The following is a 27,774-nucleotide window of genomic DNA, read 5'->3' on the forward strand; positions in this document are numbered from 1 at the left end:
ATGCTCTTTGTACAGTGCTTTAAGGGAAAGAGAAATTAATAATGAATATCACACTGTTATTACTGATTCTTCAAAACAGGCTGTGTGATTGCTGGTGACAGCTTCATTTCAGAAATGAGGACACTGGGGCTCAGGGGAATTCATTAAGGTACAGAAAACTAGCAACAGTACAAATTGCCAAATTGCTTTTAGAACTGTTTATTTTTTTTTTAAGTGAGCAAAAAACACCAATAGCAAAAGGACAAAAGCAGACATATTTTTCCGAATTAGCTGTGTCAGCAGATTCTGTTCACTTTTATTTATATTTCCCAATCAATTAAAAAAAAGTTTTTCTAATTTTCATGAGGTCATCTAAGATCAATAACAACTTGATCTGGTTTAGGAACATGAAAAGGGAAAGTACTATAGAGCATCATTCACTAAAACAGATCTTTTTTGCCTAGGTGAGCCATCTCAGAGGAAGCTCCTATAATGCTCTTTCCCCTGCTCCCCAACGCTGCCCCTTCCACCAATGTCCTGTATAGATCAGAAAAGCAGTTTCCAAACAGCTGAAAAGAATAACTCCAACTCTTAGCAGCGTGAGCTTCCCATAGGGAAAAAAGGCCCATGATAAAGGGCAGCCCTGCCCAGCCCCTTCCTGGGAAAAAAAAAAAGTGCCTGCCAAGCCCATTCCGGCAAACTGGCTTTTAGGGAAAGAAAGAGCTGCCTTAGAAAGAAAAGTTCCTAGGGCTTTTATCTGGAAAGCAGCAAGACAATCTTCCTGAAACAACATTGCTGAACTACTGTTAGCCCGCAACAAACCCAAGGAAAAGCAGCAAAGACTGCGCCTCTCTTTGAGGCGAGGGTCCCCTCTGAGTGCCCATAATGGCATTCTAGGGATATCATCTAGCCCAACTCAGAACCTGCGCACCGTCTGCAGTTGTTTCGTATTTTCATCTTCAGGCTGGAATTGTTACCCACATTTTCTTAAACTTCTTCAGAGATGAACTGCAATGTTTCTAGAGGGATTCTTCTGAAACGTTAATCATATCCCAAAGGAAAACCAAATGCATATTCTATAAATACTCCTCATCTTCCTAGAAAAATTTAGTTGCACTGTTGACTTTTTCACTAAAGGGGAGGGATAGGAGACCTCTTCTTTTGCAGGGGGGCAATATAAAAAGCCAAGGAAGCAAAAAACAGAAACAAGAATGAGGGGTTTTTTGTTTGGTTGCTTGGCTGGAGAGGGGAAGTGATGTGGAGGTTACTGTTGTGACATGTTGCCTCATAAATATGAACCACACAACAGGAACAAGTGCTTTTCCTGTTTTCTAAGACAGAGACAGTACTGCAGGGCAAAACCTCATCCAGAGCTGCCAGTATGCTGGTCAAACGTCTCCTCCAGGCTATTCTACAAGTAACAGGTATTCCTTCAGAGAAGCTGGCAGTGGAAGGCCCTTCACTGCATCCGGCAGATACTGGAGTCCAAGGCTCCGACGCACAGCATAGCGAGAGAGTGTTTTTAGAGTCCCTGGGGCTGAGCACAGAACAGTCAGTTTTTCACAAAGCTGCTGGTCTTTGGCCACTTCTCGTGGCATGGTGCCATTTTTCCTTAATTCAAAGTGTCCAACAGCTCTGTGGAGGAGCTCAAAGCAAGAGTCCTCCTTCTCTGTTCCAAGTCCCCTGACAAGCAGAGCCACCAGGCGGGAGATGGGTGTCTGGCCTTTCAGGTTGATGACTCTGACCTCTGCGCCATAATCAAGAAGGATGCTGACGCTCTCAAGATTTCCTTTCATGGCAGCCCAGCTGAGCGGAGTGTCATTGTTGTAATCCAGGGCGTTGACAGAGGCCCCGCTCTCTAGGAGCGCCCGCACGCACTCGGCATTGTTCTTAAAGGCTGCCCAGTGAAGCGGGGTGTCTCGGTTGCCATCCAGTGCATTGGGGTTTGCACCGTACTCCAACAGGACCTCCACACAAGCCTCATCTTTCTCGGCTGCATAGTGGAGGGCTGTTCGGTTATAACCATCCAGGGCATTCACCTGCAAAGAGGGAGCGTCTACATTACAGTATCTAAATGACTGAGAAGAGGACAGGCGGCAAAGAAGCTTGCAGATATTTATCCACCATTGTTACGTAACATCTGAATGTGATGGTCAACAAGCAATTCCCAGGGAGTTGTGGCGATCAGGACAGAGATAGGATGGGCATGGAAGAGGAAATAGGAAAAGTCTTGTCCCCAAACAACCAACACTCTATTACGTGCATTGATTAGCTTGCCTGCATTATTGAGGTTTTTGCTGCCATCTTACTTACTATTCGCTGGGACCTCTGCCACAGAGGAAGGGGAAAGAAAGAGAAGATGAAGTCTAAGTGCTTTTAACTGCCCTGAAGGACACTTACTGGAAAGCAGCTTGAATATCCTGGCCAGAGTAAAGGTTTTGGATCATTTTACTTATCCTAACTCACTGAATCCTGTGGTGAATGGCAACCAAACTAAAAAATCATGAGGCCAAACAAGGTTCTGCTAATGTAGCTCTGCTGTGTCTTTTAACCACACGGAGAAGCTCAAATTGTTAATCCAAGTCACCCCTGCGAACATATGCTGTGGGGTCACAATAGAAGCTGGAGGAAAGCATGTGGAGGAAAGAGCAGAAATCTTCCAGTGCTGGAACAGCATCTGGCTCGCTAGTGGGCAGCATCACCTATAATTTCTGAAGGCTACAAAGACTTCAAATCCCAAGTTTATTAACAGCATATTATCTTCCCCTATAAAATGCGCTAAAGAAAAACAAATATTTAACTGAGTTCAACCTTCTATTTGGCTAAAAACTGTCTTTTCCCCATCCCAGGATATTTTCACCTTCATCACTGAGAGTTACCACTGGTTTTCCCTTCAGGTCCACTCAAAAAGTTATGGGATAGTTACTGACAAGTAGAGCACAACATGGCTGTGTGGAGGTGGGGTGCTGGGTGCTGGGTGCTGGCCGAGACTACTGACCAGCTTCATGGCATGCTTTTTTTTTTTTTTTTTGTCTTTTTAGGGCCATACCCGAGGCATATGGAAGTTCCCAGGCTAGGGTTTGAATCTGCCCTACGCCACAACCACAACCACACCAGATCTGAGCCCCATCTGTGACCTACACTACAGCTCACAGCAACGCTAGATCCTTAACCCATGGAGCGAGGCCAGGGATTGAACCTATATCCTCATGGATACTAGTTGGGTTCAGTACCACTGAGCCACAATGGGAACTCCCAGCTTCATCACATCCTTGATTCAGATGAGTGCTACAGCACGTGTACCTTGAAGATTCCTCAAAAACTGCCAAAAATTCATTTATTTAACAGACACTTAATAATTACTACAAGCCAATGTTCTAAACACTTTACAACCTTATGAAGAAGACATCATTACCATCTTCACTTTACAGATGGGGAAACTGAGGCAAAGAAAGGTTAAGTAACTTGTTCAAGGTCACACAGCTCGAAGTGACAGGGCTGGAATTCAAGCCCCCCAAAGACCGGCTCCAGAATCTATTCTTTTAATCATTCATTATAGTATGCTGCTTCTTATTAATGCCAATAAAAATTAATCTACTTTTCAATGTTAAGATATATTAGAAAGAAGACAGGCATAAGGTATACTAAAATAGAAAACATTAGTGGGTAGAAGTAGCACAAGTAGCTCAATCCTGAGGAAGGGATTGCCTAAGGATTTATTTTCCAGTAACAGAGTTACTGGAAGTGTACATCTGGTAGCACATTTCGAATAGTTTAGACTGAATCATACTTGAGGTGCCTGGATAGTCAACAGGCAATGAGAGGGTTAAATGCAAATGTAAACAACTCCAGAAGGAAGGCTGGGAGAGAAAGGGGGAATAAAAATTCCCTCTCCCTGGAGCCATGGACAGGGTAAGAAAGAAAGGCAAAGGAATGAAATCCTTCAGGTGATTTATACATTTACCATTACACTTTGCTTTAATATTGGCTATGCCAATGTTACCATGAGCTAGAAGGTGGGAAGAAATGGCAGAAGAGACAAATTTTAAGAAAATGTGAAGTTCAAGTTTTAGAGAGTCACTGATACGGCAGTGTTCAAAAAACATTACCTCAGCTCCCTTCTCCAAGAGTAACTCCACACAGTCGGCATCTGACACCATGCAGGCGCAATGCAGGGGCTTCAGCGTGCCGTGGGTGCAGTTCACATCTGCTCCCTATGGGCAGGAGGAAACTTCAGTCAGTGTGCTCAGCTCTGGCTCACCACGCACAACAAGACCCAGAACTAGGTCCAGGGGGGTTCTATTTCTGACTTGTACTGTAAACATGCCACTGTCCCAGTTTCTATTCCTATTAATTAAATAATTTTATAATGCCAGTAACCAAATCAATAGAATACACTGAAGATGAATGAAAGGGACTGTCAATTCCTTAGATCAAGTGATTAAGTTTCTCCAAGGCTAGCCTGCCAGATGGTCATCTGAACATCACCTGAGGACATAACCTTATATGTAAAAGCAGTGGAACCTTCTCATCAGGCAGGAATGCTGGAGAAGCAATCAACTTTCTATGGCCACTGTACTCTGAAAAAGTCCGGAAAGTGAGTCTTTCAGACTGACACCAGGAGAACTGGCTCTTTTTGGCATGTGACAGACAACCAACACTAATATTAAGGTCATCTTAATGCTATCTCTTTGTTTATAAACATCTTCAAAGTAGCCTCTTAGCATCAGCATTCTCTGCCACCTAGACCCCACTGGTACTTCCATTTCAGATCAGACAAAGGAGGTGGCGATACACAGTCAGACAAAAGTCATGGAATGACTCAGCAGCAGAGCTAGAATTAGAACGTGACAAAATCTCTACTGCTGAGTCTTCTAACACCACCTTTGCTGAGAACAAGCTAATGCTGTATGACTTTTTCTTCTTAAAACTGTGCCACACAACTCTGAAGCAGCTCCAGACTGTAAACAGGGATTCTAAAGTTGTTAAAAAGAATGTTCGGGAATAACCATCTGGATGCATTCTCTAGTGATCAAAAAAAAAAAAAAATTACTCTGTAACTTCAAGGGGAATAATATACAGAAAAAGGTATCAAGACCCTTTTAGGATACTACTCATTAACAGAATTACTGAATAGTAGTGGATAACTATAGATATCAGATAGTTAAGGTGCTTTCTTGAGTCAAAAATTACCATATACTTTAGGAATCGATATTCTCTACAGAACTATAAGTGGTAGCTGTTGTTAAGACAGAAGGCAAATGATATCTCTTCATGTAATTATAAACCACAAGGATTTGAAAACCACTTATGCTTTGCTTGCTTCCTTCCTCCCTTAGTACAATATGTGTAGAAGACTTTGAGTTGCTGGATCCCAAATGCAATGTATACAAAGATTTTACCAAGACCATGAGACTAGGGTTATCTAGAACATATTTCCTGAATAAAAGTATATGCACAAAGTGAAAGGCAGAAAGGAAGAGAAGCAAAACATAGGAAAATAAAACTTAATGGTCAAGTTAATACATTTTAGAAGACTTAAAACTCCTTGTGATCTTGTGCTGAGTCAGAGCTGCGAATCTGTAAACCATTAGGATTCCCCAGGAACTTTCCCACTTTACCTCCCCAAGGACTCCTGTGTCAATACAGCACACTCACCCCTCTGATGAGGTCCTCTACATTGTCATGTGGGAAGGAGCGAATGGCAGCGATTGTTCGGATTAAGCGCTCTGAGAGAGAGTATTTGCTCTGAATGCTCTGCATAATATACCACATACTGGAACTCATCAAGGATCAAAGTATGTTCACATGCTCCAAACTGCCTGAAACAAAGATGTTTTAGGCAAATGTAGTATCACTGAGCATATCTGTCCTGAGGGTTGGGAGTTCTCTGAGGCCTTCCCATGACTAAAACCAGATTTCAAAGTGATCGATAATTCATTAATATCATTCTTTCTTAATTATAGGAAATAGATTATAATAGTTGCTAAGGCATCTGAATAAACCTGAATGCAAATGTTCTGACCCTCAGAATCTCAGTTCTACTCTCTGACCTAGTCTAGCACAAGATTTCCCTAAGAGGCTCCAAGATCCCCACGGAGAAAGATTAGGCAAGGAAGGGGATTTATTATTTTTTTTAAGCTAAAGATGCCACAAAACATTCTTTTTCTCCTCTGAATTATGTGGTCTTTATCATCACTCCTCCTTTAGGTTATTTGTTATATTTGGCCTTGCAGTCTAGTTACGTTCACATTGTTTTTCCACCTAAATTGTAATCAATTGGAAGGCAAGGTCTTCGTCTTCCATTTCTCTCTCTCTCTCTCTTTTTTTTTTTTTTTTTTTGGCCATGCCCTTGGCTTGTGGAAATTCCCAGGCTAGGGATCAAACCTGCGCCACAGTAGCAAGACAATGTCAGATCCTTAACCTACTGCACAACAAGAGAACTCCCTGTCTTCCACTTTTTTGCCCAGTCATAAAGTCTCACAAAAAGTAGATATTTAATAAATACTAATTGATTGACTAAAGGGTATGGAAGTGATTGGTTAACCTATGAGAAGAGAGGGAAAAGGCTATGGAGCAAATAGATCTATGTTAATGATGACAAAGTATCTGTGAAATAGTTTAAAGTGTCTTCAGCAAAGAAAAAAAATGTAAGTTTTTGAGGTAATATTCTACAACGAGGAAAGAATGCCAAAGTATAATTACTCTGGGGTCATCTATATAAGATCAGAAAAAAAAAAATTCCAAAGTTGACATCAGTGACATATGCTTGCAACTGCAGGAAAACAAACAGATTTAAGAGTGCAAAATGAGTTTAACGTTTTAATAATTGGCCATTTGTGACAACTGAGAAAAAAATTTTGGCAAATATACGTTGAAACTACAACACAACAGAAAGTTCTGTGATGGAAGAAGAAAATGCAGTATACCTAAATTGAACTATGATAACACTTTTGGCTGTATTAGAGCCGTATACCAGTTGGGGAAAATTTTAAATTACAGCAAAGAAGGTGGAGAATTTCTCTGAAAAAGTATATATCAAAAACTAGAGAAAATATGGTATGCCATATCAGCTCTCTAGGCATAACGGTTTAGGAATCCACGTTCTTATCAAACTATAAGCTCCTTGGGGATAAATACAGTGTTATTTTTAATAGTTCCTGGCACATGGCATGTTATCAATAAACGTTTGTTAAACCAATGTAAAGCTTATTACTTAGGATCCTAAAAAAAATTCAAGACTTGCAGTAATTAAATATGTTACACACAGGATGACTACTAAGAGGGAAATCCTAAAATTATTTTGGTAATTTCATACTAGGTAAGTTTTGTTTTTTGTGATGGACTATTCCCTTACACATTATGTAATACGCTATAAATTCTAACCTTTTTTTCTAATCAGTAGCCATTTATCTGTTTAAAATACATACAGTACTAATTAATAGAATGCAAGTTAAAAATATTCAATTCACAGGTATCAATGATTCAAACTGGGTATTATTCTCCCCTAGTTTACTATGAATGAATAAGCTTACACACTTGTTTATAGGCCTCTCTGAAATTTTCTAGGTAGTTTTAGAGTTGGCATACTTTTTAATCTCTCCAACAGCCATGAAACTCCTCAGAGACAAGAGTCTGTATCTATACTTTGCTGCAAAGAAAAAGGAAAAAAGGCATAGATGCATTTGAGTCAGCGATTCCAAGAACAGGGGCAGAAAACAGAGCACCCAGGGTTGAAGGCTTAGACTGAAGTGGCTCTGTTAACTCTTTCTGGGGTATGATAATCTGAAGAAACTTGACTCTGCAATCATCTTCGAAGCGCTCTTGGACTCCAGGCTAAGAACTCCTGAGAATGTGACTAGTGGTCCCCTGCTGCTGCCTCGAAGCGCCTACTGAAGAGGAAAACTTCGGGGCACTTTTACAACACTGACAGGAAGGGTCAAGGAATTCTAAGCTCGACCTTTCTCGGGACAGCAGCCCCTGCACGTGACCCCAAGCGGCCCCTTCCCTCGCTGCAGCTGAAAGTCCTTTCTCTCCCATTTTCTTTCACTTCGTATTCAGAGAAAACGCCAAGGTAGGAGAAAGGCGACATTCTACAGCTCTGGTGCTAGAGAGACCCGGCTTCCGCCCACTTGGGTGGGGGACCCGCGGCCCAGCCAGGGGCGCCCTCACTCCACTGCACCTGCTAGGGGAGGGCCCGCAGCAGCTAGGTCTTGCCGAGTCTAGGGAGTGGAAGGCGACTGCACAAAATGCGATGGGTGTGTGGTGTCACTTTCCGCACGAACTCAGCAGAGACCGCGGCAATCACAGCAGGTCTCCTGGGGCAGGTACTGAAACAGGGTCGCGTAATCTGCACCAGGAGAGCCCCAGAAGCGGACCAACCCCCGCCCTGATCTCCCCAAGGCCCGGAACGAGGTCAATCTAGGGCTGGCGGACCCTGAGCGGAAAGTGGAGGAAGCGTTACTGAGCGTGGTGCCCCGGGCTAGGGAACCTGGCTGCAGACGCGGCCGCAGCCGAGAGACACTCACCGAACCTCGGGGCTGACCTGGGTGGTGAAAGCCGCTGTCAAGGCGTGACCCGGAAGCAGAAGTTGTCTCCCGCGGGCCGCTCTGTTTACAGGATGTGAGGAGTGACTAGAATGAGCGCCTGCGCACCGACCAGTGTCCGAACGCGGAACGCGCCTGCGTAGACTTGTGACACTGCCTCCGTCCTACCCAGGCTTAGTTAGTGAACCGGTTTACTTTCAAGCTTCACCAAAGATTTTGCTTGCAAACTCAATGCGGCGCCCTCGCCGCAACCCCGGGGCTCCGGTCCGCCGCGATAGTGGGCAAAGAGGCAAAGAGCTCACCGTTCCCGTGCTGTTGGACCTGCACTGCGGGGCTACGCCAGCTGGACCAGGTCTGCAACGAGTTCATCCGAGCCCTCTGCTGCTTCCCACTGGCATTTTATATCGGACCTGAGCACTCAATTCCCAGATTATTCCCAAACTCCCTACGCTGATTGGGTTGGTGAGAAGATTCAACCGTTAGTAAGAAGTGTCGGAGTTCCCCCTCGTGGCTCAGTGGTTAAGGAATCACGACTGGGAACCATGAGATTGGGGTTTCGATCCCTGGCCTCGCTCAGTGGGATACAGCGTGGCCGTGACCTGTGGTGTAATTTGCAGACGCAGCTCGGTTCCCCCGTTGCTGTAGCTGTGGCGTAGGCCTGCGACTCTAGCTCTGATTCGACCCCTAGCCTGGGAACCTCCATATGCCGCGGGTGTGGCCCTAGAAAAAGACAAAAACAAAACAAAACAAAACTGTCTTTGGCAAATAAAAGACTTTCCGCATTTTTTTTTCCCCATAACATTGGCACGCATCTGTGCTCTTCGGAACGCTTCTGGATATTGTCCACCCTCCCTCAAAGGACACTATACCAAAGATAAACAGCCACTCAAGAGGGATACTAGCCCAAATGTTGAGAACTGAATAAGATATACATGCTGACATTAACCTTTCCCACCCAGAGAGATGCTGACACCTCTGAGTGATGAATTTTCCATGCAAAGCACAAAGAGTTCGGAGCCAGCAGCATGTAGTGGTGCACGCAAAGAGTGAATCAGCCCACAGAGGCTGACTGTTAAGTACCATGATCTACCTCATACCTGTTTAACCAAAAGTATTACAGCACCCACTCCCTAAAGCTTGCTCTAAGCAACAAAATCTAACCAGTTTGAGAGTAAAGCAGGGCTCTGGTATGTATATCAGTGAGGAAACGGTGTAAGTTAAATGGTGTAACTGGGTAAATTCCGTGAGCCTCCTCTGAGTTCCAAACTCAAGGAGTTGTTCCATGCAGGAATGTGTCTCCCACCTCCCACCATTTTGCCTTGGAGAGACTGTTCAGTTTTTCAAAAGAAGCTAAAGTCCAGATTTTTAAAAAAGCCATTTCTCCCAAATAGCAAATGTCGGCAACATTGGTTTTCAAGAATCATTTTTAAAAGCAGGCAAGCCACCAATTCTAGGCTCTGGATTAAAGGAAGCTTTGGTCATTGGCAGCTCTGGAATTGTGACTTTGGGCAGCCCTCTGATTGGGAAGGTGTCTGGGGAGTTGATTTGAAATTGTAGTTACCTATTAACTACATTGTTTTAAATTCATATGTTTACTTCAGAAAGTTTGAAGGAATCTAAGGTATTTGATCAAATTTAGTGGATGGAAACAGCTTGATTCTGTGCCTGTTACTTATAAAGCAAAGGGGCAAGAGATACTTGTGTTGGTGCTGATCCAAAATGAGGGAGTTCATTCTGTGAACCTGTACTTCCTGGCCACCAGCAGGCAATATCATAGGAAAAACCACGTTACCTGTCTTGTCTAAAAACAGTCTACTCAGTACCCCTCACACTCCTGTCCCTGTGTCCAGAGCATGAATAGCCTGATGGTATATTCTACCTCAACCCCCTTCAATTCTAATTGGCTGGCAAATTAATGAAGTGAGAGGTAGAGATGCAATACATTCCATTCCATGATGCTGTGGGCCCAGGCTTGTTAAGTCTCTCTCTAGATCAAGTAAAGTGATGCTCTTTCTTGGCACTCCCCATAGCTTTCTCAAAGTAGAACACAAGCTCCACATAACTATCTATGAAGGGGTTGGTAACTGCCTCTCTGATCTTAATCTTATTAAATCTAGCTCTAGTGGGTCTACCATTCTAAGAGAATCTCCTGCACAAAAGAAGTCCCCACTTGTGCATAGCAAAAGATGATAGAGACAAAGGACCTAGCAAATGAAAGTACTGTACCTGAAGGGTGGCATCTATCACTTTTCAGAGGTTCCATGCTTTGGAAGCTCTTGTTCAATGATATGTGACAAACAGGGTTGGTAGGAAGAGAAGCCAGAGTACCGAAGATGCAGGATTTTGTCCTAGCTCTAATAGTGATAGTTATTTCATTCTGTATCAGTTTTCTTATTTGTAAAGTGAGAGTGTTGGCTGAAATAACCTCTAAATATCATTTTATTTCTATAAATTCTGAATTTACCAAATTCCTAAGCAAAAAAAAAAAAAAATACTGCTTCCAAAATTTTTACTCCTTAGTCCAAATAAGAACAGCTTTATGGTTGTCATAATACTACTATATTCATGGGCCCATGAATATTATAAGATGATAAAGACTACATAGTTTCTGTTCCATTTTTGCTTTTTCTGGCACCTCATTTTTTTTTCTTTCTTTTTTTGGGGGGAGGGGCTCCACCTGTGGCATATGGAAGTTCTTGGGTTAGGGGTCGAATCAGAGCTGCAGCTGGAGCCTATGCCACAGCCACAATAACCCTGAGTCTGGGACCTACACCACAGATCTTGATAATGCCAGATCCTTAACCCACTGAGCAAGGCCAGAGATCGACCTGCCTCAAGGTTACTAGTTGGGTTCTTAACCTGCTGAGTGACAACAGGAACTCTCTGGCACCTCATTTCTAAAGCAGGGTAAAGGCAGTGCTGATTCCCAGTTTTGGTTTAAAAATGCTATTTGTGAGTTCTCTCGTATTGCATCAGGTTGAGGATCTGGCATTGTCAATGCAATGGCTTGGACCACTGCTGTGGTGCAGGTACGATCCTTGGCCAGGGAACTTCCACATGCCACAGGCAGGGCCAAAAAAAAAATTATTTGTATTATAAAAAATGTTCAAGCATACCAGAAAACTAGAGAGAATAGCGTGATTAACTCTTTATAGTATTACCTATTTTTAACATATTAACATTTCGCCAAATATTTTAAACCTTATTTTTTTTTGTTTCTTTGTTGTTTTGTTCAGCTTTAGGGTTTTTAAAATAAACCACTCAGACAATATCCATAGTTCCCATGGCTTTGGGGGAAATTTTTTCTGAAGTTCTATTTGACAGCTCATAAAATTTCTAAAAACTTGTACTATCTCATATTATTTATCCATTTGTTTCTTGAAAAAAAAAAAAGATGATTTTTTTTCCTCTACATTGTTTTGTCCCCAGAATCTCTTGGTTTCTAAGTACTAAGGTATAGAAATTCTGAGGAACTCCCAGCAGCTTATAAATATAAGAAAGATTAGTCTCCCAAGGAGTTGTAAAATAATCCATCTCATTCAGATTATTTTATAGTGTCTTTGAAAATCCACTGCACAACCAAAGGGGGTTTCAGGCCCGTTTATACGCTCATCAGACATCTGTTGGGCACCTACTTTTTTCCAAGCTCTGTGCTCAGCAGGGCAGGGAAGACAGAGATGAAAAGACCTGTTTCCAGTTAACTGACAGAGATGGGAGGCAGATTTCCAGTTAACTGCAGTTAAAGATCATTATTTCAATACAATTTTTTTTTTTTTTGGTCTTTTTGGCTTTTCTAGGGCCGCTCCCGTGGCTTATGGAGGTTCCCAGGCTAGGGGTCTAATTGGAGTTGTAGCCACTGGCCTACGCCAGAGCCATAGCAACGCGGGATCCAAGCCGCATCTGCAATCTACACCACAGCTCACAGCAACGCCGGATCCTTAACCCACTGAGCAAGGGCAGGAATCGAACCTGCAACCTCATGGTTCCTAGTCGGATTCGTTAACCACTGAGCCACGACAGGAACTCCTCAATACAATTTTTATGTACAAAGTTGATGCTGAAAAACAGTTCTACTTCAGGGTGAGATCAAGAGAGTGTAGAGAGGGAGGGTCTGTAAAGAGGGTTCTTGTGGAGAAATGAGTTCGTTTCGTTGCACTTCCAGTCCCTTCCCACCCAGAGGGAGAGGCAGTGCTGGTGCTGCATCCTTCTTCTTAAGCTTAAAGAGGAGCTTGGTGGGACCAGAGAGCTTGGAAACTGTTTCCCATAGGTGTCAAAAACAGAGAATTGCACTGAGTCTTGCATATAAATTAAAAAAGGCAAGAGTTACAGTTGTGGCTCAGCAGGTGAAGAACCCAAAATAATGTCTTTGAGGATTCCAGTTTGATCCCTGGCCTCACTCAGTGGGTTAAGGATCTGGCATTCCTGCAAATTGTGGCCTAGGTCACAGATACAGCTGGGATCTGGCATTGCTGTAGGTGGTGAAAGCCAACAGCTGCAACTCCAATTTGACCCCTAGCCTGGGAACTTCCATATGCCACAGGTGAAGCTATTTATGTATTTATTTATTGCCTTTTTTTTTTTTTGGCCTCTCCTGCGGCATATGGAGGTTCCCAGGCTAGGGGTCTAATCGGAGCTGTAGCTGCCAGTCTACACCACAGCCACAGCAACGCGGGATCCTTAACCCGCTGAGCAAAGCCAGGGATCGAACCTGCAACCTCATCGTTCCTAGTTGGATTCATTAACCACTGAGCCATGGAAACATTCTAATTACTAAATCAAGACTCTTTTTTTGATTTAAAATGATTGTTACTCAAAGTATTGTCCATTATGGAAGAATGAGCTAAGTCAGGAAATCTGCCTAGTTTTCCATTCAGGGAAAGGGAAAATCATCCTCTCCCAACAAATATTTTTTAAAAATGGTAAAAGCCAAAAAGAAAAGCCATGTTTTGATCACATCCTATGAACCTTGCTTTCTACATCCCAACTCCATCTCTATATATCTCAGTTGTTTACTTCTGATTTTCATGCTTTGATTACAAGTGACTCCCTGAGTTATTTTTGTTTTAATATGTCGTGTCCCTCTCAAAAGACTTTTATTTTTTCTTCTCTTCTCTGCTAATTCTAGTTCTGTTTTGAAGAAGTGTTCATTAGATGGTACTGAATGACAGTACAACTAGTGTTCCTATTTTCAGACCTTGGCATAAACTTGGACTAGAAATTCGATAATGATGTTTTGCTTGTAATAATTGCTGCTATCACTGTTCAATGTGGATTAGTATCCAGCCTCCGTGGGTAGATGCCATCGAGCTGTCTCAGGTTGCAGATCTGGGTGTCTCGCTCCTTGAGTGCTATGGCAACCTTACAGTCATGGGATTTTGTACAACTCCTTTTGGGAGTGAAAAACTTCTTTTTTCAACAGCTGGCTCCAAACCCTTTCCTGATTTTGAGTACAATCTTCCAGAGGGACAGTGTGCTGGAGGAGAGGAATTATGCCTTGCAACCTCTCTAAGTGGTAACATGAAACCTATCACAACAGTTTTCTGGCTTCTGGCCAGAACTCATCAATTCCTCTTCTTCTAAAAAGCCCTCATCCTGGAGTTCCCATTGTGGCACAGTGGCTAATGAATCCGACTAGGAACCATGAGGTTGCGGGTTCAATCCCTGGCCTTGCTCAGTGGGTTAAAGATCTGGCATTGCCGTGAGCTGTGGTGTAGGTTGCAGACGCAGCTTGGATCCCGCGTTGCTGTGGCTCTGGCATAGGCCAGTGGCTACAGCTCTGGTTGGACCCCTAGCCTGGGCATCTCCATATGCCAAGGGAGCAGCCCTAGAAAAGCCAAAAAGCCAAAAAGCCCTCATCCTTCTTCAGGGGCTGCTTGATTAATGTTGATGACAAAGCTTTCCTGACACACTTCCTAGAAAAAGATGACTTAAGTAAGAAGTGATTCCTTCCAAAGAAGCTCTTCCCCATCACCAAAGAAAAAGAAAATAACCAAAGAAAGTTTGAGATGCCCTAAGAGTGAAGGAGAGAGAGGGGATCTGTCAAAATCAGCAACGTGGGTGAAAAAAATAAGATCCAAGAGTCAGACTTGTTGGGAAATATAGCTTTTCTTCCTAGGTATAATAGTCAATTTTTCTCTCTTTATTTTGAATTTCTTTAATTTTTAGGGTTATCACTTATAGCATATTCCTTAATTTAGAAATGACGAGATATTCATGCAAACAGCATAGGGACGAAGCTTCCAGTTCTGATAGTAGCTCTAGTTACCTCACTTGTCTGAGCAAGTTACACTATCTAAGTCTCGGTTTACTGATGACTTTACAACAGGCTAAGAGTAACAATTACCCCAACAGTTAATTTCACAAAACCTAGATCATATTTTTGAAAAATGGTTTTGTAAACTCCGTAAATATTCTTATCTATGTCATCTTTGTACCTGTTCAAGGAAGTTACCAAATGTCTGGGCCTCTCAGTTCTGCTGTAAGCACCTCTAAGGTAGGCACTTAGATTTCCTGTACTCATGTCTCCCCACAGAACAGTCCCAAACACACAATAGGTATTGGATAAATGCAAACTGAATGGAACTAAAGTGAACTGACCTCTCAAAGCCGTATTTAAAAGGAAAGGCATATTTAAAAGGAAAGTTGAAAGAGAACTTTGGAAATAGAGCAAAGGAAAGGAAAAAAAAAAAGTTCAGATAAAGATAATGTAAACCTCATGAAACTTTTTATAGACTTAAACCTTGTCCTAGAGAAAGTAGTTCAGTAAAGAAAAGAACAGTATTAACGTGCAGCAGGGGAGTCTCCCAAGACATGTCATCAGGACTAAACAAGGGCTTCTTTCAGAAATTGCTCAGAGGCAGACATGCTCTCAGTATTCAAACTCTGCTCTTTTTCTTTTTCCTTTTAAATTTCCCCAAGGCTTGAGGAAATTAATGAATCTCTGTTTTTTTAATTAACATTAGTGTTTCATTAATATTTTATTATATTTTGTCCCTACAGATGACCAATATTTTCCACTGTCAGAATAATTCTGAAACATTTTGAGACTTGATAGAGAAAGATGCCTGAGGGATTCTGAAAAAAAAGTTACATAAAAATACAAAACAATATTAATGATAAAATTTAATTACATATACATGATACTATTTTTTCAAGATCATGACAGTTACAGTTAAATTTCCAAACAAACCAAGACTGGAGCAGACAAACTCTAATAGGAGAGTTTTTGTTTTTGTTTTTGGTCACGCCTGCAGCAAGTGGAAGTTTCCAAGCTAGGGAATCTAACCTGCACCACGGCAGTGACACCAGATCCTTAACCTGCTTTGCCACAAGGAAACTCCAAGCAGGAGAGTTTTTAAGATTGTTCAAGGAAGGGAAATTAAGAGGAAATGCCCACTTGCCTGGTATCAGTACATGGTTCAGACTGAACAGTTGAATCTTACTGGCAAGGAAATAATCAGATTCTCTGGATCAGTATTAGGGGCTTGAGAAGCAAGTTATGGTTGCTCTCAGAATTTTGTGCTCTCTTGAGCTCTGTGCCACTTCTAGCAGGAGGATGCCTCCCCCTGGAGGGGAAATAGAGTATTTGTTCCTTCAGGCTTGCTCTGAGTTTGATTAGTTCCCCCCACCCCCCATTCAACAATTACTTATTTAATCCTATTACTTTGCTTTTTGTTATGATAGATGCTGAAGATCTAGCTGAAAATAAGATCAGCACTATCTCTGCCTCCAGAGAAATTAAAGGTTACTGTGGGAAATGAACATTAATCACCCGAACACCTAAATAATCACAACAGTGATAAGTTACTTTAAGGAAGAGTATGGAGGATAATACGACCACTCAATAGAGGACCTCGATCACACTGGGAGAGCAAGGAAAACTCCCCTGGGTATCTGGAAGATGAATGGATATCACCGGATCAAAGTGTGGAGGAGGTGAAGGGAGCAGGCCTTCCAGCAAATGGAAAAGAGTATTTCAAGACCTCAAAAGGGAAAGAGCTGAGGAAGGTGGAAGAAGTGAAAGGGGTCAGAATAAGGGCTGGGGCTCAAGTTGAGGCTAGAAGGGTAGGGGGGGATGCTCCAGATTGGGTGGGGCCTTGGGGGGACCATCTGAAGGATTCTAAACATTATCCCAAGAGAATAGGTAGCTACTATAGGTTTTATACAAGTGACACTGATCTCAATTGTGTTTTTAAAGGATTATTTTGACTTTCTGATGAAGAATGGATTATAGAAGGGGTAGAGTAAGGAGTAAAATAGGGAAAGCAGCATTAGGAGATATAGGCAGGAAATGATGGGGACTAGGACTAGGGCAGTGACCACAAAAAGGGAGAGAAGTGGGTAAATTTGAAATATTTTAAGGCTAGAATTGATGGAACTTGGTGATTGATTGCAAGAGGATTGGAGAGGTTACAGTTTGTCAAGAATGAGTCCTAGATTTTGCTGTGAGCTCCTGGATGAATTGAGCAGCCATTTACAAATACAGGAACTAGAGAATAAACAGGTGGGGGATTGGGGGAATCTATTCAAAGATCAGTTCATCAAATATGTATTGAGACTCGTATTATATGTCAGCCACCATGTTTAGCACTACACACCAGAAGTGAAAAAGTGGAGCCAATGCAGGATCCTTGTCTGCAAGAAACTTCTGGTTAATAGAGGATAATGATACCACTACTAGATTACTTTTAAAAAATGTAACTATGCAAGAGAGAGAATTTCCAGAAGGAGCCCAGAAAAGAGGCACCTTAGCATAACGCGGGGTGAGGGGGGGGGCGGGGTCAGAGACTTTTTAGAGAAGATGATAATTGAACAAAGTCTTGAAGGATTAGAAGGGATAAATAAGGTAAAGAAAGCTGGGAGTTTTTCCTCAGGAAGAAGTAGTAATAGCCTATTTAGACCAGTTATTCTGCTGAAAACAATTAAAATACTGGATATAATTTTTTTTTCTTGTCTTTTTGTCTTTTTTCGGGCTGCATCCACGGTATATGGAAGTTCCCAGGCTAGGGTCTAATTGGAGCCGTTGCCGCTGGCCTATGCCAGAGCCACAGCAATGCCAGATCTGCGACCTACACCACAGTTCACGGCAACACCAGATCTTTAACCCACTGAGCAAGGGCAGGGATCGAACCCGAAACCTCATGGTTCCCAGTCGGATTCGTTTCTGCTGCACCAAGACAGGAATTCCTGAATAGAATATTTTAAAAAAATCTCCCTAAAAGTATCCAAGATGGTTTCAAATGGGATTTCTTTTTAACATTACTCAATTTATTACATTTATGGTTGTACAATGATCATCACAACCCAATTTTATAGCATTTCCATCCCAAACCCCCAGTGCATCCCCCCCAAAAACGTCTATTTGGAAACCATAAATTTTTCAAAGTTCAAATGGGATTATTTGAAGACCTATAATCTCTTTATTTTTAATTGAAATATAGTTGATTTGCAATATTGCATGAATTTTAGGTGTACAACATAGTAATTCAATATTTTTATAGATTATACTCCATTTAAAGTGATTATAAATTGACAGGACATTGTAAATTGACTATTATAAAAACATTTAAAAAAATAAAAAAATAAAGTGACTATAAGATATAGGCTAGGAGTCCCCACTGTGGCTCAGTAGGTTAAGAACTTGACTAGTACCCATGAGGATGGGGGGTTGATCCCTGGCCTCACTCAGTAGAATAAAGGATCTGGCATTGCTGTGGCTGTGGGGTAGGCGGGCAGCTGCAGCTCTGATTTGACCCCTAACCTGGGAACTTCTATATGCCACAGGTGCAGCCCTAAAAAGAAAGAAAGAAAGAAAGAAAGAAAATATGTTACATTCCCTGTGCTGTACAATATATCTTTGTAGCTTATTTATTTTATACATGGTAATTTGTACTCCTACCCCTATCCTTCCCCTCCTAACTTTCCTCTCCCCACTGGTGACCACCATTTTGTTCTTTATATCTTTGAGTTAAAGACCTATAAGCTCAATTCTATTCCAAAGCACAGAAGAAGGACAACTTTAAAAATTCTTTAAAGAAATGCATATAACATTGAAACCAGAATCTGATAAAGATTGTACCAAAGGGAAAACTACAGACCAATCCAACTTATGAATATGAATGCAAATATCCTAAATAAAATATTAGCAAATGGAATCAAACAGTATGAAATGTCATGACCAAATGGAAATTGCTTCAGGAATATAAAGATGGTTCAATGTTAGAAAATACATTAATATATTTAATAATTTTATTATATATAAGAAGAAAGATCATGTAATTATCTCCATAGTGCTGAAAAAATACTTAAGAAAATTCAAGATATATTCCTAGTAAAAATAACTTTCAGAAGAGGAATAGGAGAGCATTTTCTTTACATCATAAAGTATCTTGCTTATCAACATCTATCTTACAATTTTCGTGGGAAAACACTGGAAGCATCCTGGCCAATGTCTAAGCAAAGTGAGGCTTAGATATTATTACTAGAACATCTAACATGATGTTGGAGGTATTTGCCACAGTATTGTTCAAAGAAAGCAATTCAATGTATGAGGATTGTAGATAATCTCATGGTGTGTCTAGAAAATGAAAGTAAATCAATGGAAAAACTACTGCAAACAAAAAGATGATTCAGTGAGGTAGCAGGATATAAAAGCAATTTACAGAAGTCAGTAGGTTTCATAGAAACAAGGATGAACCAGTTAGAATATAACATAGCTGAGAACACCCACATCCCACTTAATAGCAACTATAATTACAAAACTCCTAGGAATAAAGTTAAGAAGAAATATGTAACAATATATGAGGAAACTTTTATAATATATCCCTAAGACACAAAAGTAGACCTGAGCAAATGAAAGACATACTTTAAGTGAATTTGTAAAATTAATATAATTCCATACTTTAAGTGAATTTGTAAAATTAATATAATTCCAATAAAAATTTTAACAAGTTTGGGAGTTCCCATCATGGTGTAGCAGAAATGAGTCCCACTAGGAACTATGAGGTTAGGGGTTTGATCCCTGGCCTTGCTCAGTGGGTTAACGATCCAGTGTTGCTGTGAGCTGTGGTGTAAGTTGCAGACATGGCTTGGATCTTGTGTTTCTGTGGCTGTGGCGTAGGTTGGCAGCTGTAGCTCTGATTAGACCCCTAGTCTGAGAACCTCCGTATGCTGTGGGTGGGGCCCTAAAAAAATAAATAAATAAAATAAATAAAAAAGGACAAAAAAGAATTTCAATAAGTTTTGAATTTGTTTTTTTAGTTAGATAAATACAGGAAAAAAAAAACATGTATTTCTAGGGAAATCCTAAGAAAAATAACAATGAGGAGGGGCCAGTCTTACTGGCATTTAAAATACTATGAAGCCTTCATAATTCAAATGCTGTGGAATTGGTCCGAGAATAGACACACACTAGTGGGATATAACATAAAGCCTAGGCATCAATCCAATACATAAAGAAATTTCATATATGACAAAGACATTTCAAAATAATGAAAAATGGAGTCTTAAATAAATGCTATTGAGACAACTGGGTGTTATTTGGAAAAAGATAAAATTGTATCTATAGCTTATACCACACTTAGATGAACTCCGAGTGGATCAGTTAATAAAACATAACAAAAATGGAAACCCTACAAGTTGTAGAAGAAAACATGAGTAGATTTCTATATAATATACCTTTGGGGGTAGGGGGGAAAGCATTTATAGGACTCAAAATTTAGAATCAATAAAAGACTGATAAATTCTACTACAAACAATTTTTAAAATTGTTTGATTCAAATACCATAAGTAGTAGGACCATAGACAAAGTAAGACCAAGAATTCATTGGACAAAATATCTGCAACTGTATCACAGGGAAAAGTTAATCTCTGTAATACATAAAGATCTAGAAATAAAAAGACATAAATCCAGTAGAAAAAATGATCTCAAGACATGAACAGATAGTTTTAAAAAGTCATGCAAGTAGCCCTTAAAATACTAAAACATACTCAGTAAAGAAAGAGAAGTAAATTACATTACAATCAGAAGTTTTTACTGTGTTGGCAAAAATTCAAAAGTTTGAGAGAACAATTTGTTGCCAAAAGTCTGGAAAAAGAGACACTGGTATGTTACCGGTGGAAGTGTTGAATGATACAGCTCTCAAGGAGTGGAATTTGGTATTATCTGGCAAAATTACAAAGTAAATACATTCACCCTTTAACCCAGAAATCACATTTTCTAGAAATCTATGTACTAAAAGTACATCTCCACAAACTTGAAATAACATTCATACAAGGTTATTAATTGTGGCATTGTTTTTCATGACAAAAAAACCCTAGAAACACTCTGAATACTATTAACAGTAGGGAGTTGAATAGGTATATAATGGAATACTATGAAGCTGTGAACATAATGAGGAATACTTCTATGTGCTGCTATAGGATAATTATCACCATGTATTATGTGAGGCAAGGTGCAAAACAATGTATATGGTAGCTACCCTTTGAACAAAATGAAATATCTGAAAGATAACCCAGAAACTAATGAAAATTGTTATTTATAGAAGGTGATGAGAGGGAACTGGGGTCAGGAGATAGGAGTGGAAGGGAGATACCTCTGAGTGTACCTTTTAACGTATTTTTGATTTTAGGATCCTGTAATTACTTTATATATTCAAAAAAGAAAAAAAAAAAGCCCTAAAATCTAAAACAAGCAAAATAGACCTAAATGTGTATGATATTGGTAACATAACCAAAAAGAAAAAGGCAAAACTTTATTTCAGATGACTTTTAAACACAGGACTTTGTCCTTATGTAGTGGCATACATTCTAAGAACAAAACACATTGCAGAGAACTCAAACTATATTCTGTAGTTTTATCATTAGTACTAATACTGGTATTGTGAAACTGTTTTATGTGTGTTATACGATAAAGCAAATAAGTTCAGTGTAAGAAATAATAAAGATGAGAAATTAAATGTTAAAAATTCAGTGTTCTCATTAAATTAAAAACAAGTTTGCAAGACAGGTATTCTGAAGAAGCCAACAATCTCACTGAAGCTGAGTGACATGGAGTTTGGGATGAGTCTCTGAGGAAACGAAAAAGACTGTCTTTCCGTGGGCCACACAACCTTTGTGAAGCTGATGACATATAGTGCCCTGGCACTGAAGAGATAGATTGTTCTTTCTTTTTTTTTTTCTTTTTTTTTTTTTTGTCTTTTCTAGGGCTACACCCGCGGCATATGGAGGTTCCCAGGCTAGGGGTCCAATCGGAGCTGTAGCCGCCAGCCTACGCCAGAGCCACAGCAACGCAGGATCCGAGCTGTGTCTGCGACTTACACCACAGCTCATGGCAATGCCGGATCCTTAACCCACTGAGCGAGGCCAGGGATCGAACCCTCAACCTCATGGTTCCTAATCAGATTCGTTAACCACTCACTGTACCTCGACGGGAACTCCGATAGACTGTTCTAAGCCTAAGCATTACAGTTATCAGGGGCCTGATGCTTGGAAGATAGGGAATATCATTATCTACAAAGAAAATTGTTTCAAGCTACAGACAAAAGACATTTAAATATTTTGGCTTCTAGTCAAGGGAAATGTGACAAGAACATTTTTCACAAATGATGGTCTCCATGTAAAAGAAGTGGTGTTCTACAGACTTATACCTGGACTACATGCAAGCAATAACTAATGTGCATTTGAGTGTGACAGTTTTAACAAGATATCTGTTTGGGAAAAAAAATGGGGATACATATTAAAGAATTTCACCAGTGGGTTTGATGGAATTTTGACTAAAGGAGAAGATTCAAGAAGGCCTAAGAACATGTATGGTCTCTACTTAAAAGATTTAAGGCCTTTATCTAAAGTGCTACCATTCTTTGGGCACCCAGATTTCCAACTATTCCCTGGAAATGAAGTTTAAGATTCGGAAAACAAGATTCAGAAATTACTCTTGGAAATATTTCATTAAAACAAATTGTTTCCTTTGCATTCTTATGAAAATTTTTTTTTTTCGCTTGGGATAAAAAAAGGAGCAAGCTAATCACAGGCACTCTTTAGGCTGCACTGCAGAAATGTTTCCAAAATTATGTTTTTTGGTTTGCTGATCTTTTTAGGGCTGCACCTGAGACATGTGGGAGTTACCAGGCTAGGGATCCAATCAGAGCTGTAGTTGCCGGCCTACACCACAGCCACAGACAGCAGCCAGCCCTAGATCTGAGCCAGGTCTGTGACCTACACCACAGCTCAGGGCAACAATGGATCTTTAACCCACTGAGCAAGGCCAGAAATGGAACCTGTGTTCCCATGGATACTAGTCAGGTTTGTTACCACTGAGCCACAATGGGAATTCCCCAGAATTATGGATTTTTGTTGGTTGGTTTAAATGTCGACTGTGGAAAATACTCAGACTCAGGGTTTGGGCACTGCTTTGAAGGTCTCGTTTTCAGAGAAAGTGACAGCAAATATACCAGAAAGTTGGCCCAGTTATGAAATCCATCTAAGCAGACAAGAAAGAGTGTCACCATTTAATGCATTTGGAAGAATTTCTACAAATATGAAAGAATTGGAAACCTTCAGAAATTTGTTGCAAAATTCCATTAAAGAAATGAGTTGAAATATGCCTGTTTTTTCTGGACAATGGAGGCCAAAGAGTGGAATAGCAATGAAAATTGGAAATCCAGCCTTTTCTTTAAAGCTATTTTTAATTAGAGGAGAATTATATTGTTTAAATAAGCAGTTTTTATTTTGTAATTGTGTTGAATTTAAATATGTATAATGTCATTGTGAGTCAAAGTAATACTTTGATAATTTGGCACAGATTTTAAAGTTTAGTATTGAATTAAAATAAAGATTTTCAAATTTTAAAAATGAATAAAATTTAAAATTTTTGCAGGAGAAACATAGTAAATTATAGACTATAGAAGAAAAGATTTGAGAACTTGAAGACATGGAAATAGAAACTATTCAAAATGAAGCAGAGAGAAAAAGGATTGAAAAAGATCAGAGCAAAAGTCATCTGTGAGACATATTAAGAAGTTTAACATACATGTAACTGAAGTTTCAGAAAAGCTGGGGGCTATACAAATATTTAAAGAAATAATGGCTAAAAATTTTCAAAATTTGAAAACTTAATGAAGTCCAGGCAGAATAAACTTAAAGAATACTATACCAAGGCACATTGTAATCAAACTGGTAAAAACAAAGGATAAATAAAATATTCTAAAAGCAGCCAGATTAAAAAGACAAATTACATATAGAACAGGGATTGGCAAACTATGGTCATGGGTCAAATCTGGCTCACTTCTTGTTTCTGTAAATATAGTTGGAACACAGCCTCATGAATTCGTTTATGTATTCGCTATGACTGCTTCTGTGCTATGATGGCAGAGTTGAGTGGTTTCAACAGATTATATGGCTTACAAAACCTAAAGGACTATCTGTACCTTTACAGGAAAGTATGCCATCACCAGCTATTGAAGAATAGAGAAGTCAACGAAGGCAGATTTCTTATAAAAGCTATGCAAGATAGAAGACAGGGTCAACCCAGAATTTTTTTGCCCAAACGTAAAGTTGAAATAAAGAACTTTTTTTTTCTTTTAAGCATATGGAAATTCCCAGGAGCTGCAGCTGCAGGCCTATACCATGGCCACTGCAATGCAGGATCTGAGCCACATCTGTCACCTATACCACAGTTGCAGTAGCACTGGATCTTTAACCCACTGTGCAAGGCCAGGGATCCAACCCACATCCTCACAGACACTATGTCGGGTTCTTAACCCACTGAGCCACAATGGGAGCTACAAAAACATTTTAAACCAACAAAAGATGAAAAGTAGTTTCTTTTGGCCTTGTCATGTAGCAGCTTGATTTGGGATTTCAGTTCCCAGACCAGGGATTGAACCCATGCTGCAGCGGTGAAAATGCCAGTCCTAACTACTAGGCCACTAGAGAACTCCCAAAGATGAAATATTAAAGGAAGTTCTTTAGGTAGAAAAAAAATAACTTGAAAATTTGGATCAACACAAAGGAATGAGTTCCCTTATGGCTCAGCAAGTTAAGGATCTGGCATTGTTACTGCTGTGGCTCAGGTTACTGCTCTGGCTTGAGTTCAGTCCCTGGCCTGGGGAACTTCAGCATGCTGAAGGTATGACCCAAAATAAAACAAAACAAAACAAAGGAATAGAGAGTGTGAAAAGTGATAAATAGTAGGTAAAATATTTTAAAATATTTTCCTCATATTTTAATCTCTTGAAAAATAAATAACTAAATTAAAAATAATGAAAGTACATTTGGGAGTTTAGCTTACATAGGAGTAATATATGTGACCACAAAACCACAAAAGACCTAAGGAAAGAAATAAAAGTATGTTGTTGTAAGGTTCTTACACTATTTGAGGGTAGACTGTGACAAGTTGAGGATGTATATTGTAAATTCTTGAACTGCACTGTACAATACAGTAAGTAGCTGCTGGCCACACATGGGCCATCAAAATTAGAAGTAAAATTAGAGAAAACGAAAAACTCAGTTCCTTAGTCATATTAGCTATACTTAAGTCTTAGTCATTTGAGACTAGTGGCTACCATACTGGCTCAAACATGAATTCTAGGAAGATTCTTCTAAATGCTGTGAGGAGAGGGCTGTACAGTAAGGAGGAAAGGGATGGAGAGAGGAAAGGCTGAGAGGGGAACTGTCATCACCCTCCAGGCAGGAGATAATGAGATAAGGGGAGGAGGAAATGGGTTAGAGAAGGATCTGTGGGATCAGAGGTTACAGGTGAATCTTTCTATTTTGAAAAATGCACAATCACGTCACGTGTTTTTCAGCTTTGGATTTGTGGTTAAAACACAGGCAGTAGGGTGCTAACATAGTACAGAGCTGGTATAAAGGGTAAATAAATCTATTTATTTCGAAGCTAAACCCAGACAAGTAAGATTTTCCCAGTTTTCAAGTTCTCCTAGAAGGGAAATTCAAGCTCCTTCCTCTCACCTATCCAGCACTCTCAAGAAGTCCTTTAAGAAATCTTGGAAATTCCCGTCGTGGCGCAGTGGTTAACAAATCCGACTAGGAACCATGAGGTTGCGGGTTTGATTCCTGGCCTTGCTCAGTGGGTTAAGGACCTGGCGTTGCTGTGAGCTGTGGTGTAGGTCATAGACGCAGCTTGGATCCTGCATTGCTGTTGCTGTGACTGTGGTGTAGCCGGCATCTATAGCTCTGATTGGACCCCTAGCCTGGGACCCTCCATATGCCGCAGGAAGAAGCCCTAGAAAAGGCAAAAAGACAAAAAAAAAAAAAAAAAACAAAAAACCCCACAGAAACAAAAACAAAAAACAAACAAACAAACAAAAAAAAAAACAGAAAGAAAAAAGAAATCTTGCTTAAGTGTTTCACCCTGGAGTTCCCATTGTGGCTCAGCAGGATAAGAACCTGACTACTATCCATGAAGATGTTGATTTGATCCCTGGCCTCGCTGAGTGTGTTAAGGATCCGGTGTTGCCATGAGGTGTGGTGTAGTTTGCATATTTGGCTTGGATCTGGCATTGCTGTGGCTGTGGCGTAGGCTGACAGCTGCAGCTCTGATTTGACCCCTAGCTTTGGAACTTCCATATGCTGCAGGTGCCGCCGTTTTTTTTAATAAAAAGCTTCACCCTGCCTCTTGTCCTCATCGTGGAATCAAAGGGTGATGCTGATTTGTTTCAGAGTTTAAAATCTACTGAGAATCTCCTTCTAGCTTTTCCTTCTCTCTCATCTCTGTTGATTACATCTTTTAGACTCAAATTATAACCCTGGCAGCATCTTTGTGTTCCATCTCCATCTCTTTAGAACCTGTCTCCTTAATCACTCTTTTTTATGAAGAGACTGTCCCTGAAACACTAATAAAAATCCACAAGTATGAAGCAGAGAAGCCTTATGTCCCAGAGATCTCATTACAATTTGAAACACCAGTGATTTCAATGTTCTAATAATGTGAAATCGTGGGCAGTTTATTGTCTATCACACCTGCAAGTGTCTTGGATGGTACTCATTGTTCTGCTAAGTAGCAGAAGCCACTGATGTCCTTGTTAAGAGGGAACTGACTTTTAATAATACATGAAGCAACTGGAAGCTGGTGTGTGATGTGGTGATGGATGAGCTGGGATGAATAAAAGATTAGATATGTGACTCAGGATCACCCTCTGAGGGGAACTAAGTCCCAGTTTAATGCATTTCATCTGGGCAATTACCAGTGAAATTGCCCTCTGCTTCCTAGAGACTCAGATAACACTGTTGAGAATAGTTAAGTTCTCATTGAAATTATCCTACTGAGGTTGTTTAAAGACTAATCTCAGTTCCTGGAATACTGGTTTTCTGATCCAGGTGTGATGTTTGGTTTTTAATTTGATTTTTCCTATCCTGGAAAAACTGATTTTTATAGCTCCTTTATTATATATTTGATCAATGTGGGGAGTTTTTGTTTGGTTTTAGAACAGAAGCAGGGAAGGCGTAAGCAAGGGACAAAAAATCCTGTTTTATTACAGTATAATGTACCCTGGGCTAACATTACACTAAATTATTAGTCTATCAGTTCAGGAACTCAAAGGGAATAGAAACACTAGCTTTAAACCATAGTAACCTTTCTACTCATAATATCCCTTCTCAGTTAACTACCAATCTTATAACCAGTACCACAGTACTTTTTTTGAGCCTGTCTCTACTAGTATAAGAGTATAAATTAGGAGTTCTGTGACATTCAGGATGGGGATGCAGGCTTGGCATCATTCCATTCTCAACATTTGAGGTGGGGGGAGAGCATGCCATCCTCTGACCTTGAAGTTAGACTAAAAACTTGACCCCAATCTTTGACACTTTGACCCCAATCTTTCCACAGTAGTGGAATATACTGCTGAGGGTTCCAAGGGGTGGCATAATTCTCATTTCAAAGCTACAAATACTTTTCTGTTTTGCAAGACATGGGAACGTCCATGTATTTTATAGTAAGTATTCCTTTGTTCAAGAATAGCCACTAAAAAGGGTCATTTTAATTGTGTGAACATAAGTCCTAGCTCTCCAAAGTAGACGATTGAAATCAGAGAAGGTAACCTGCTCTCTAAGATAAGGCAGAGTTGGAGCTCTGTAGGTACATGTTTTTAAGGGAGACATTTCTTTTTCTAGGTATGGATTCAGGTCTCATTTATCCATCTATTTAACATATATTTATTGAGCATCTCCCAGGTGCCAGGTACTATTCTAGTGCTAGAGATATTGCAATAAACAAAACCAAACCTCGGCC

General features: G+C 40.3%; 1 protein-coding gene and 1 pseudogene across 6 annotated transcripts; one reads left to right on the plus strand and one right to left on the minus strand.

Annotated features, from left to right (window-relative positions):
• Positions 1-182: 182 nt before the first annotated feature.
• On the minus strand, positions 183-8,601 carry ASB8 (ankyrin repeat and SOCS box containing 8). 6 transcript variants are annotated; one of them, XM_047788100.1, is made up of 5 exons: positions 8,508-8,601; positions 7,570-7,630; positions 5,638-5,797; positions 4,089-4,193; positions 183-2,018 (listed from the first exon to the last, which is right to left on the minus strand). In XM_047788100.1, exons 3-5 carry the CDS (start codon positions 5,764-5,766, stop codon positions 1,386-1,388), a joined length of 867 nt encoding a protein of 288 aa, XP_047644056.1. In that variant the 5' UTR covers positions 5,767-5,797; positions 7,570-7,630; positions 8,508-8,601; the 3' UTR covers positions 183-1,385. The 6 variants fall into 6 exon arrangements, with proteins under 6 accessions (XP_047644056.1, XP_047644055.1, XP_047644058.1 ...); XM_047788099.1 differs by having other exon boundaries at positions 5,638-5,801; XM_047788102.1 differs by lacking the exon at positions 7,570-7,630.
• On the plus strand, positions 8,234-23,121 carry LOC125130434 (ERO1-like protein alpha; annotated as a pseudogene).
• The last annotated feature ends 4,653 nt before the right edge of the window (positions 23,122-27,774 follow it).

This window comes from Phacochoerus africanus, chromosome 7 (assembly GCF_016906955.1).
Source record: "Phacochoerus africanus isolate WHEZ1 chromosome 7, ROS_Pafr_v1, whole genome shotgun sequence".
Lineage (NCBI taxonomy): Eukaryota > Metazoa > Chordata > Mammalia > Artiodactyla > Suidae > Phacochoerus > Phacochoerus africanus.

Excerpts from the sequence above, each read along its gene's own strand:
- ASB8 (XM_047788102.1), bottom strand. The coding sequence starts at position 5,766 with ATGAGTTCCAGTATGTGGTATATTATGCAGAGCATTCAGAGCAAATAC. Across the intron at positions 4,194-5,637 it reads TAGAGGACCTCATCAGAGGG|GGAGCAGATGTGAACTGCAC; the intron begins GTGAGTGTGCTG and ends TCCTGCCCATAG. Across the intron at positions 2,019-4,088 it reads TCTTGGAGAAGGGAGCTGAG|GTGAATGCCCTGGATGGTTA; the intron begins GTAATGTTTTTT and ends CCCTCTTTGCAG.